The following is a 13031-nucleotide window of genomic DNA, read 5'->3' as shown; positions in this document are numbered from 1 at the left end:
GGGCAGTAGCCCCCAATCTGTCCCCTGGGGGGCAGAAAGCCCACTAGATACAAGGGATTTTTTTTTCCTATTTTAATAAGGGGTGGGGGCTGCCCAATATGGGCATGCCAATGCCCCCACCCCCACCAAATTAGTCTTTGAAAGCCAACTAGACGCCAGTTTTTTTCCCCCGATGAATTGTGGATGCCCAAGATGAGCATGCTAATGCCTCCCACCACAAAATTCCAGTCTTTCTGCCACCCCTCTGGGAGGAAGATGGGGGCAGTAGCCCCAAATCTTCCCCCCGGGGGGGGGGGCAGAAAGCACCCTAGACGCCAGGGATTTTTTTTATAGACCCGGGTGGGGTTTGCCAAGAATGGGCATGCAAATGCCCCCACCCTAGCCCCAAAATTCTGCCCACTCCCCAGTAGGCATCTGGGAGCATTAGCCCCTGATCTTCCCCCGGGGGGGGGGGGGGCAGAAAGCCCTCTAAGCACCAGGGATTTTTTTAAATATATATACGTAGGTGTGCGGGCTGTCCAGAATGGGCATGCCAATCCCCCCCCCCCCCAAAAAAAGATGCCACAGTCTTTCTGCCAGGAGGCAGATGGGGATAGTAGCCCCTGATCTGCCCCCCACAGAGTGCCCACTAGGCGCCAGTCATTAGGCTGGATTTTTATACGTAGGGGCGGGGTCTCCCCAGAATCGGCATTCCAATGCCCCCACCTCCCCAAAAGAATAGCCACAGTTTTTTTGCCCCCATTTTGGGCATATCGGGGCACTAGCCCCCAATTTTTCCCCTCCCAGGTTGGCCGAAAAGCCCACTAGGTACTGATTTTTTTCAGAATGTGCCTACCTGAGGATTTTAGGTCCCAGCGCAGTCGGCACCTAGGGCAACAGCAAACCTGTATATTTTTTAAAACTAGACAACCAGGGGAATCCAGTATGGGGTGACTTGTGTGGCTCTCACTAGGTTCTGTTGCGCAAAATCCCTTGGAAACCTCAAACCATGTAAAACAAAACATGTTTTTTTCACATTTCAGTGATGGGAAGTTCTGGAATCTGCACATATTCACAAACTTCCACCCACACAGCATTCCCCAAAGTCTCCTGATAAAAATGGTACCTCACTTTTTTGGGCAGGCTTACTACCCGCGACAGGAAACGGCCCAAAGCACAACATGGACAACCACATTTTTACAGTGAAAACTGAACCTTTTTTTGCAAAGTGCCTAGCTGTAGCTTTTTAACCCTAGCTGTACCGGAACCTACGGAAACCAGCAAACCTATACATTTTTTAATACTAGACACCCATGGGAATCCGGGATGGGGTGACTTGTCTAGCTCCCACCAGGTTCTGTTACCCAGAGTCCCTTGCAAACCTCAAAGTTTGTAAAAAAAACAACCTTTTCCTCACATTCTGTGATGGAAAGTTGTTGAATCTGCATGGATCCGGGGGCGCTAGAGAGCCCAATGCAAGATGGCTACACAGTAGTGCTGCTCTGCCGGCTGAAATGACTATCTGCTCAATATCTGCGGACATGAGAGGCATCTGAGTTCAACTGTATCAAATAACACAATCAGAATGCAGGAGCCGTCCACCGCTGCTGACAGAAGCATGTAATGAACGTGTGTAAGTGGTTAAACAAAGACGAGATGAGCGGCTCCCCGAGCGGACAAAATGGCATTGAGCAGCAAGGCAGCGACTGTTCTGCCGAAGTAGAAGTATCGGAACAAGCTGGCTCTACTATCCTGTCCCCCGCTGATGAGCAGCTAAAGAGAAAAGCCTGAAGGACACTAGCAACGCGCAATTATCGTGCAATGCAAGCAGCGGATTACTGAGTGTGGTGCGACTCTGCTAACCAGCGCTGGTGATTACGAGGATTGATCTGGGAGGTCTGTGAGTACATTCGCCCATGCGGCAAGGCACTGTTCTGATTATCGCTGAAGATACGCTTGCACAGGCGCTGTACCCGAAGGAGGAACTGGAGCCCGCTTATTGACAAATTTCTCCCGGATAAAGACATACTGTGTGGCCATGTAAAATGGGTCAAAACATACGTGCTATGACACGCAAATGAGTCAATAAGCAGCTTGGTTGTGCGGCGACACTGCGATACCGCTGAAGCCCACACTGCGTGACTGACTCTCGTGGAAGAATGCGATGATGATGGCGAATGGCTGCAGCTGCACGTGGAAAAGACCAGAGCAAATATGATAAAACGCCGCCTGCCAATAAATCGCTGATCATGCACACTCAAATTCACAACTAAAGGCTAGTACTGGTTGCAGGGGTATAAAAAAAGAAAAATCAAATTGCTGTTGTGTGCGAAGGACCTTTGGGCCACAATAAAACACTGTAAGTTGCATGAGAGATGGAGCTTGCGGCCCTTGGAGTGAGCCACCCAGCTGGGAGGTAAATGTGTAGAATTGTAAGGAGAAATTCACGCAAAGCACAATCTCTTAGTGCGGCGAGTGTGAGTGGCATCCTAATTACAGAGACCGAAGGCAGCTAAAGGTAGGCACCCACCCCAGTCTGGTGGGCCGCTACACAGTTCACAGAGAGTCAACGGGTCCACTTACTAAACAACAATGCCAGTTCTGCACGATCACCCTACCCCATATGTGAGAAGGCACCCTAGTGCGTGACAAAGTATACAGAAGTGCTCGCCTGTCACGCTAGACAACTGGCTCTTGCAGAGTTGCAGGCTTCGCTGCAGAGCACAAGGGGGCACAAAAGTCAGTGATGCACAAGATACAGGGACCCTCAATCGCAGCAGCAAACTGCATACACGATGTATGCTCATCAACGGCTGAGCATGGGCAAAACAGACAAACAAAATTTCCCTTCGAACCTCGCAGGACCTTTAGGCTCTCTGGTGCGAATGCTGACACAGAACCAGAGACGGAACAAACCAACAAAGCCAAAATGGAGGCCGCTTTACCAGCTATTCATCAAAGCCTGCAAACCATAGATGGAAAATAGACACACTGACGATAAGAATGGACAATATGACTGCTAAATTAGATAAACAAGGCAAACGTCTAGACCATGTGGAACAATGAGTATCCTCGGATCGAAGATGAATCCAATAACACAGCGTGAAAATACAGCGATATGGAAAAAATCCTGTTGGTCATAAAAGCAAAGAATGAAGACCTAGAAGCAAGATCATGGCAAAACAATCTACGCATAATGTGAATCCCTGAAAGTATCAACACGGGGCGCCTTGAGGATTACATCGGGAAAAAAAAGACCTATTTGGCGCAGAACACTATTCTCCCATGGTTATAGTAGAAAGGGTGCACATCCTGACTTCACAATCTCTGTCCAAATGGCCTGTAAGGAATTTGTCCTTGTAAAGAGGAAACTGCACGAAATGGAAATAGCCTATGCAATGCTACATCCTGCAAGATTACAGGTTATGTATGAAGGCAAAACGAAGATTCTGGCAACACCAAAGGCGGCTCAGGACTTCCTTAAGAAAATGAGGTCGAAACAAGCAAGCTCCGTGAGACCTCCATCACCTGCAAACTCGGGCTCATAGGACAAGGGTCATGGCTACATGTGGGATGTCCTCCTTATCACCGTACATTGTTATATATGAAATATGCCATATACAGGTAAAGACCCTACCATTAACACTTTGTTCAGCGGACTTAAATGTTTTGCTCACAAGTTGCCCATTAACAATGCGCTTATATTCATATGTTGCGCTCTAATCACACGGTAAACCGCACTCTCTAGCTCATCATATTGATGCAGAAACTGCACTCACCAGTGGTGTGCTACTCTTCGCATTTCATGTTTATGCTTTGGAATTATATACTTCATGACTGATACCACAACAAGTGGAACATGATTGTGGTTACGCATGTTACCTCTCATATCATATGTTTTCCATAGTCAATATAGTGTTCTGGCCCCATCCGCCTGGTGGATGGTAGGGCAGGTATCTGGACACCCTTAGCGGGTTTTCTCCAAAGAAGTTAAGATGTTGTTCGCAGTTCAGTTATTGGTCTGTCTTTGGCATGATTGGGATGCTAAAGTGGGTGGGGGCACTATAAGTTGTATGTTTTTCCTCAAGCATGGCATATTTTGGTGGATGTCGAAACAATCACGCAAGTACACAGTTTACACCATCCTATCAACAGCCGAAAGGTACTTATAGACTATAGGAACACGAAAACAATATTGGCTAGAACTAAGCAGCACAACAAGCTAATGAGTAATAGCAATTACGCATCACCTATACGTTTACTTACCTGGACCGTCAGAGGGCTAAACAATCCTAGAAAGATAAGGCAAGTACTAGCGTACCTAGATAGACAACAAATAGAAATAGTCATGCTTCAAGAGACACACCTGTTTAAGAGAAAATAGACAAGATAGGGAAATGTTGGGCTGAACTAGTGATCACATATTCATACTCCTCATATGCCAGACGAGTCATCTTCCTAATAAAAAAAGGGGTACATTTCACAGCAGAGCAAATAATAACAGATACGCGTGGCAAATATGTGATAATCACTGGAATGCTAAGAGGTTCGAGGATAGGACTCATTAACACATATGGCTCAAATGGGGATGACCTTGAATGTTAAGCATCCATATGGAGAAAATTGAGGGAGTTACCGAAAATGGAATTGATATGGGGGGAGACCTAAACGTTGCGCTGAACACAACACAAGACAGATCGCATGCAACAACAGAGCATCATCAGTGAGCAGCCACTACCATACTGAATGGTATGTCTGAATTTAGTATGCCTGATATACGGCGAATGCTTAATTCACATACCCACGAAAGTATGCACATACCTTCAGTTCACGGAAGCTGGTCTAAACTTGATTATTGGTTAATGACAGATGTAGCCAGTACATGGGCGCAGGAGGTCATCTACCTTCCCAAAACATTATAAGCTCACAAACCAGTCCTCCTAGCTCTAGATATCCTGACTTATATCCAGCCACCATAAGAATGGAGATTTAACGCCTAAGCCCTATTGGACCCAATATATAATGACACTATCAGAACCGCAGTGGAATATTTTTTTAACATAAACAAGAACTCAGTAGAAAGTGTGTGTGCTATGGGAGGCGTTTAAGGCGACATTGAGAGGGTTATGTATCAGTACTAATGCAGGCATATTTTAAGACATACGCACACAGTTAAAGAAAAGCGAAAACACTATTAGGAATTGAGAAGCAGAATATGAAAGTACTCACAACATATACAGCTTGGGGAGCAATAGAAAAGAACTAACCAACTACACCAACCTGGCTGACAGTGAACTAAAATATCTGACACGCCTGCACACTGCCAGAGTGATGAGTGAAGGCGGCAAACTAGGTTGTGTATTAGCACAAAAAGTGCGGGTTGAATACAAACAGCAGACTATCTTAAAAATTATAGACGCAAAAGGTAAAGCGCATTATGACACTAAAGAAATCCTAGGGACCTTCATGGAAACATACAGTGCATTGTATGAGTCACATAACACAGCGGAAACACAAGAAATTACGTATTATTTGGCAGACATGGCACTTGCTATCGGAAGGCCAACGGGAATATTTGGCAAAGCCAATTACAGTTGAAGAAATACAAGATGCCATAAAAACTTTACCCTAATGGCAAAACTCCTGGACCTGACAGCTTTACAGGAGAATTTTATAAAGAATACTCAGAACTGCTCAGTCCCTACATTGCTGAAATGTATGAGAATGCTTATAATCAGCAGATTCTCCCACCAACGTTGCGCGAAGCAATAATAGTAGTGCTATTGAAGCCAGACAAAGATCAGGATCAAAGCAAATCATATAGACTGCTATCCTTAATCAATAGAGATGCCAACATCTTAGCCATGATTATAGCTATTAGGCTGCAACCACTCATTCAAGTCATTGTTTTGCCTGATCAATCTGGTTTCATACCGGCAAGATCAACAGCACATAATATACATACCATATTCGCGCTTCTGCACCAATTAAACCCAGAGCTAGAAGCCACAGCTGTGTTACTGGATGCAGCTAAAGCGTTTGATTCAGTAGAATGGACATATTTATTTGTGATATTGCAAAGAATACGACTGCCGCCAATCCTATTAAACTGGATCAAGCTCCTCTACACAAAACCTACAGCACACATTAAAGTAAACAGGCACATATCGGACGTCATACCTATACAGAGAGGGACGTGGCAAGGATGTCCCTTGTCCCCCTTGCTGTTTCCTATTGCGCTTGAACCCCTAGCATGCCAAATAAGGCAACAACATTCTTACACAGCGCTGATGTTTCACTTATGCCCCATAGGTATCTCACTGTATGCGGACAATATTGTATTGTGTACGTGACCCTCGGGTTAACCTGTCACCCGTATTGAGAGAATATATTAAATTTGGGAGGCAATATGGACTGCAAATCAATTGGAGTAAATCTGCAGTTCCTCCGCTGAAGGAAGTCACAAAGCAACACCACATGGAATTCCCCCTAGCCTGGCAGGAGAAACCAATTAAATATTTAGGAATATGGATACATAGAAATCCAGAAACAGTACTAAGAGCCAACTATGGGGCGACAATAGATAAACTTGAAGCACAAATAAGCAGATGCATTACTTTACCATTATCTCTCACAGATAGGATATCTCTCATAAAGATTGCAATATTACCCACATTTCTGTATTCATTCACTAACATTCCTATAAACCCACCAGCCCCAATCTTCAAAAGATTGAATGCAAACCTCAATAGACTAATATGGGCAGGAAAGCAGATGCGCATAGGATTAAAGACACTGACCCAGCCATACATACACAGGGGTTTCACAGTACTGAACTTATTACTGTAGTATTTATGTGTACAGGCACAATATGCACACCATTGGTACCACCCAGTACGCTATATGCCGCATCTGGCAGTAGAAGATGGTGACGCCAATCCCATCTCACTACGCAGCATAATATCGTACCACAGATCCCATCTATCTAAAAATGAAATAAACACAATACAAATTACGACCTTGGCATGGCAACAAATGGGCTGTATGGCAAATAAATACCCGTTGTATGCACCGAGTATGCCTCTAAATCAACATCCATCACTTTCTGTCACACAAGATAAAGGCAGTATGGAGCTGTTGCAGCAGGTGAGCCTAGTGTTAATGGGAGACTTATACAATAATGGAGTATTCCTTGCCTCTGACGACCTCTCATATGTGAGTAACCAGACGCTACTATTTAAATTCACATATCACAGACTGCGTGAGGCTGTTAAAAGGCTCTATCTGACCCACCCAACAGAGCCATCCAATCTAGCACCGCTACAAATGATAATAACAAACCCTGACAACACTCATATAGTAACGAAATTGTACAGGGCCATGCAGGCTGAATTGGGTGGAGGGACAGGCAGGCGCATGAGAGATGGAATGCAGTGCTGGACACCCCACTGGAAGCAGAGCAATGGCAATCGTGCTGCGCATTAACAGAAATGTTGACCCCATTGGCAACTTACGTATCATACAGTAAGTACATACACCAAGCATATCACATGCCACTTAAGCTGCAGAGATATGGTTTACGTGAAGAAGCCAAATGTCGCAGATGTTGAGCAGGCAACGCAGATTTCGTGCACCTTGCATTGTTCTGTGTTAAAGTCAGGGTGTATTGGGAACGGGTAGTGCAACTATTGGGGGGCATGTTGAATTGTAACATGGAATGCTCAATCAAATTCTGTTTGTTGAGATGTTTGATGCCTTTGAAATCAATCAAGAAGAAATTTGCTGCTATAACATTGCTAATTGCAAAGCAAAGAGTTTCCATGCACTGGGACGGTAAAACAACTCCCACAGTTGAACGCTGGGTGATGGACTTGACATATTGTAGAGACAATTCCCTGCTGTACGCAGAGGAACTACCATCAGCTTCCTAGCCTGCAAACTTTTGGAAGCCATTGACGATCTACCTAAGTGCCCACCCTGATATGCTAAAGGAAGATATGATGTGAAATCATGTGTTCTAGGTATGTACAATTATACTAAATTAACTGATATGGCTACATATGCTATGCCTGATATGTTTGTTACCACTGTTGTACAAAAACCAATACAATCTTATAAATGCATTAAAAAAAAAGAATCTGCATGGATCCACAAAATTCCACCCACCCTTCATTCGCCAAAGTCTTCCGAGGAAAATAGTACCTCACTTAAGTGGATAGACCTTGTGCCCACGACAGGAAACGTCTCAAAAAGCTTTGTGGACACACCACATTTCTACAGTGAAAAGTGACCCTATTTTCGCATGGTGCCTAGCTGTAGATTCTGAACCCTCGCTCTGCCAGCACCTAGAAAAACCTAGCATACCTATACATTTTTTCAAACTAGACACCCAGGTGACTTGTGTGATTCTCACCAGGTTCTCTTACCCCGAATCCCTTGCAAACCTCAAACGTTGTCAAAAAACACATTGTCCTCATATTTCTGTGATTGAAAGTTCTGGACTCTGCGTGGATCCACAATATTCCACCCACCCCACATTCCCAAAAGTCTTGCGATAACAATCATACCTTACTCATGTGGGTGGGTCAAGTACCCTCGACAGGCAAGGGCTGTATTTTGGATAATTTCTGGGACCTCTCCAGGGGAATCAACAAACCCAGGTTACCTTTAAAGTCCCCATGATTTTGGAGGAAAAGAACTCCAATTTGGCGTGGATACCTTATGCGGTCAAAAAGTTACAGGGCCTAAGCGTGAAGTGATAAAAAAAGGCTTAGCCGGGGGTGGGGTGGGGGGGGAGAACAGTCCTATAAAGTAGTCTGTAAGTGTAACTTTTCAGTGAATGTTTCTCCCATAGAATAACGTTACCATGCTCGAGGCACGTGTCTCAAATCTGACATCTATGATTTCCTACTGCTTTTTGTGTAAAAATCTATAACGTCTAAGGTACTTACCTGATTCCAATGATCTTGGTGTCTAAAATTATATAATAATCAGTGTTTTTTTTCTAAATTGGTTTTGATTTTTTTCTTGAGTGTATGTCTCATTTAGTGAATCTCTGTGTACAACAAATGCTTAACACCACCCTCTGAAGAGCCTAAACTGCTTGCCCACACTACCACAAAGAGATCATTTGGGATTATTAATTTAAGCACTGTAAGCCAATAAGGGTCATCTGGACTTTCTACATAGTATACCTCATTTTGGTGCACTACATAAACACCAGCTTCCTACAACCCTTCATCAATATTTCCAATTTGGCCAAGAGATTTTTCACGAATTTTTGACCCAGAAAGAACCATTACAAAGTTATCTGCCAACCTATAAGTAGTTACCTGTTAAAACCTAATCCACAACTGATGTTTTCTGATATCCCAATATTTTGCAAATTTGTTCCCCATAGCTTGTTTCATTGTGTGAATTGTTTGGAGAGCCGAACTAAAGCTGCTCAAAGCAAGGTATGTCAGCTAGTTTTAATTTTAAGGTTCTCATCTGAATTAGTGTGAAGGTGTCAGATGTAAATGTAACATTAAGGCTTTTAGGGGGCACTTGAAGACAGTGCTATTAGATTTGAAGAACAGTGAAAATAACTTGATCATGTGATGTATTCAGAACATAATTAAAAGGACAGTATAACACTTTGTTGTATCCATTGTTACTATATCATCCTGTTTTTTTCTTTTCTGTACTTAGGAGTGCGCTTTAGTGGACGCAGTCCTTAGTCCTAGCATGCTCACATCTTTACTTGCTATGGATTGCTGGTGCTTCCTTGCTCGGTAAGCTATGTTTGTATTTGAAGCTTTTTGAGTGGATATTAAGTTGTATCCTGGAATTGTTATGGAAAGAATAATCAAATTATTGTTTTAGAGGGTAATGCAAGTGGAGTGGGGCCTTCTGCTAGATTGGGAATGCCCAGAACAATTGATAGCCACCTTTTTCACAGAATAAGTGGCAACTCTTTCCTTGCTTCGTTTTTTAAAACAGAGTCAACGTGGAAATTACAAATATGTAGCCTCTGAGTATTTAAAGAAACGTTTGCATGAAGGTTTTTGGAAATTGTGTTTAAGTGACAATGTTATACACAGGTTAATGCCGATTAGTTGTTCATCTCCATTGTTCTCAGCACAGTCATAATAGTAGAACAAGTATAAAATAAAAAATCATTAGTCAATAAAAAAATCAAATTTGAGTAAACACAATACAGCACTTGACATCAAAAGTTAAAAACTTGGGGCGTGGCTAGCGACCTAGCATGGCGGTCGTCTAAACAGAGAGCTCCCGGATCCCTGAGGCTACTTCCAGTAATCCGGTGAAAGAATCCGAGAATTTCCACCTGAAGAGGCGGCACCTGCAATCGGAGACCGGCAGGCGTGAGACGAGCCGATCCCGGCGAAAATCCGACGAGGTGAAACGGTCCGACAGCAACGTGCGCAGTGCGGCCTACACTCCCAGTACAGCACCGGACTGGCGTGATCAGCAGCCCGGGCGGAATTTAAGACCGACCCGGCTGACTTCCCCAGGTGCGGACCGATCCTCCGGGAGGAACCCCAAACCAAGTACAATAAAATAATAATACAAAATTCTGCGGGAAGTGAAGCTGGGAGAAGCGCTTGAAGGTAGGACCCCAATAATTGCAGAGCGCGCTGTAACATAGCAAGGCCCAGGGAGTGACCCACGGTGGTGAATGAGGCGGGGCCTACAACCTGCAACGAAGCATCGGGCTGGACTTGGAGCCTGCCCTGGCAGGAGCACAGATTGCCCGGCGGGGGGACCTCGTGACTGGCCGGTCACCGGAGGCCGAGTAGAAACTGACACCACAGCCGGAAAGCGGGACCTGAATCGGAGAGGGGACCCGCACCCCTAGCCCCCTCCGTCTAGGGCCACGACGAAGAGAGGGGACACCCGGACGGCGAGGAACAGTAACCAACCCAAGGCCTGGAGGGAAGGGAATAGGCTGCCCTGCGTGGAACTGCGAAGGTGAATCCGGGACAAGACGCCATCGTCGCAGGAACAGGAGCAGAGGCGACGTGATCTTAGACCGGCTGACGCGGTGGCTCAAGAGAAGAGGCCGACTACGCCCAGCCAGATCCGACGAGTTAGCAGCAAACACGGAGCAAACAGTGATTGTGCGCTGCTGAGAGAGCCCAGCAAAGGCAAGTGTCGGACATAGCTGCCTTGGTTGGAGAGCACATAGCTGCTGCTATTAGCAGCGACCATTACCAGCACGTATCCTGCGGCAGGACAAAGTCAGTGCGGTGTGAACTTCATGTGCAAACCCGTGAACCGAGAGTAGCCCCAGGCAAAGTAGATGCGGGCGACGTGAAATAACACCAGGTGCAAGAGTTGGGAAAGCCGAACAAACTTCAGAGGACAGGTCCCCAGAGCAGCAACCCGAAGGTCGGCACAGACGGCGGGATACACGAAAAGGCCAGCACCGTAGGCTCCCCTACGTTAAAGTGAGTAACAGACCAGCGCAAGGCCAGTGCCTACTATTACAGGGTCAGGGAAAAGGGACGCCATCAAGCTGGCCCGCCTGTGAGGATTACCCGACACTCATTAACTAGATCCTGAGGGGACAGGGGGCATACTGCTCTTGGGTGAAGACACTAGGCGTTCCAGGGACGTAAACCCGAGGTGGGGCCCGAGAGACACCAAACTCGTATTATTGATCACAGTGACCATAAGTGGTGGAGGCAGATTCTCCGGGAAGTGACCACAGCCGAAGATCAGAGTGGACCGCTCTACTGCGACGTCCTACCCCCTACGGCGACCCCCCCATACACCCCCACATCATGGCGGGCAAGGGTTCACGGAGCATCTCGACGCAAGGAAGATTAGACAAATTTATCCATGACAAGAACAGCCAGCCGCCACACGACTCCCGAGTGTCCCCTGGGAAAGGTCAAGACGCGGAGGGCACTAAGAGGGTTACGCTGGAGGACATTATGAAAACGCTCTCAAGTGTGCAAACGACAGTTGGAACCATTGCCACAGAAGTTAATTTGCTACGCGCGGACTTCCATAAAATGTCTGAACGAGTGGCACAAGTGGAAATTGTGACAAAGTCGCTGGTAGAAGACACCTCGGAACTACAGATAGCGATGAAGCGAATGGACACAATCACTAAGCAACTGCAAGCACGGCTTGATGACCAGGAAGGACGTTCTCGAAGAAACAATGTTCGAATTTTAGGCATACCAGAATCGGAAGGGAAGAGAGCTATGGACTTATATGTAGAAGATCTTATCAAGGAACGACTGAAACCCAAAGGCCTGTCCCAATTCTTTTCCGTGGAACGAGCTCACAGGGTGCCTGGTGGACCGCCGAAACTAGGCGCCGTGCCACGACCGGTACTGGCCCGGCTCTTCAATTTCAGAGACAGAGATGCGATACTGCAGGCTGCCAGAGTCTCACCTCCGATTAAGTTACAAAATTCCACACTAGCCTTCTTCCCAGATTACACAGCAGAAGTGGCGAGACGCAGGAAAACCTTTGTCGAAGTTAAAAAAGCACTACGGGCCCAAGAATTGCCATATTCCATGTTATTTCCGGCTAAGTTGAGAGTGGTCGCGGATGGAAAGACGTGGTTCTTCGACTCACCAGAGGCGGCACAGGATTGGCTTGATGGTTGGAGACAAGTGGAGGGACCGCGCCGATCCAACAGAGGAAGACGGAACAAGCAGCAAGAGACCCGATTGTCACAGAGTCCAGAACTGGAGATGACTCAAGAAAGAGTATCAGACACTGGGTCAGGAAATGAAGAACATACGGAAGGAACCTTATAACCGCAGATGACGACCGGTAGACTGGGAGCGCCTCAGAGATCGAAGATACTACCCTCTGGTCTCACGAAGGGGTGACGCTGAGTAAGATGGACTGAGCCGCCGGGCTCCGGGACTCTTTACCCCCACGAGCAAGTAAGACAGTTGGGAAAGGGAATATGCACTCTGCAAAGTTGGGGAAGCGGGCGGGGACTTGTCCGTGTAGCAGGGAAGCAGGGAGGGGGGAGGGTCAGGGAGTTTTGAAGACAGTTTTCATGTTATTAGTTCTATTGT

General features: G+C 46.0%; 1 protein-coding gene across 7 annotated transcripts in view; it reads left to right on the top strand.

Annotated features, from left to right (window-relative positions):
• FIRRM (FIGNL1 interacting regulator of recombination and mitosis) overlaps positions 1-13031 on the top strand; it is a 3243174-nt gene that overhangs the window by 1646993 nt on the left and 1583150 nt on the right. For all 7 annotated transcript variants that reach the window (XM_078686707.1, XM_078686742.1, XM_078686714.1 and 4 more), the window contains one exon: positions 9670-9752. In XM_078686707.1, coding sequence (XP_078542833.1) covers positions 9670-9752 — 83 coding nt within the window. The remainder of the gene's footprint in view (positions 1-9669; positions 9753-13031) is intronic.

The sequence above is a fragment of the Lissotriton helveticus genome, chromosome 1_1 (genome assembly GCF_964261635.1).
Source record: "Lissotriton helveticus chromosome 1_1, aLisHel1.1, whole genome shotgun sequence".
NCBI lineage: Eukaryota > Metazoa > Chordata > Amphibia > Caudata > Salamandridae > Lissotriton > Lissotriton helveticus.
This window is presented reverse-complemented; position numbering and strand designations above follow the sequence as displayed.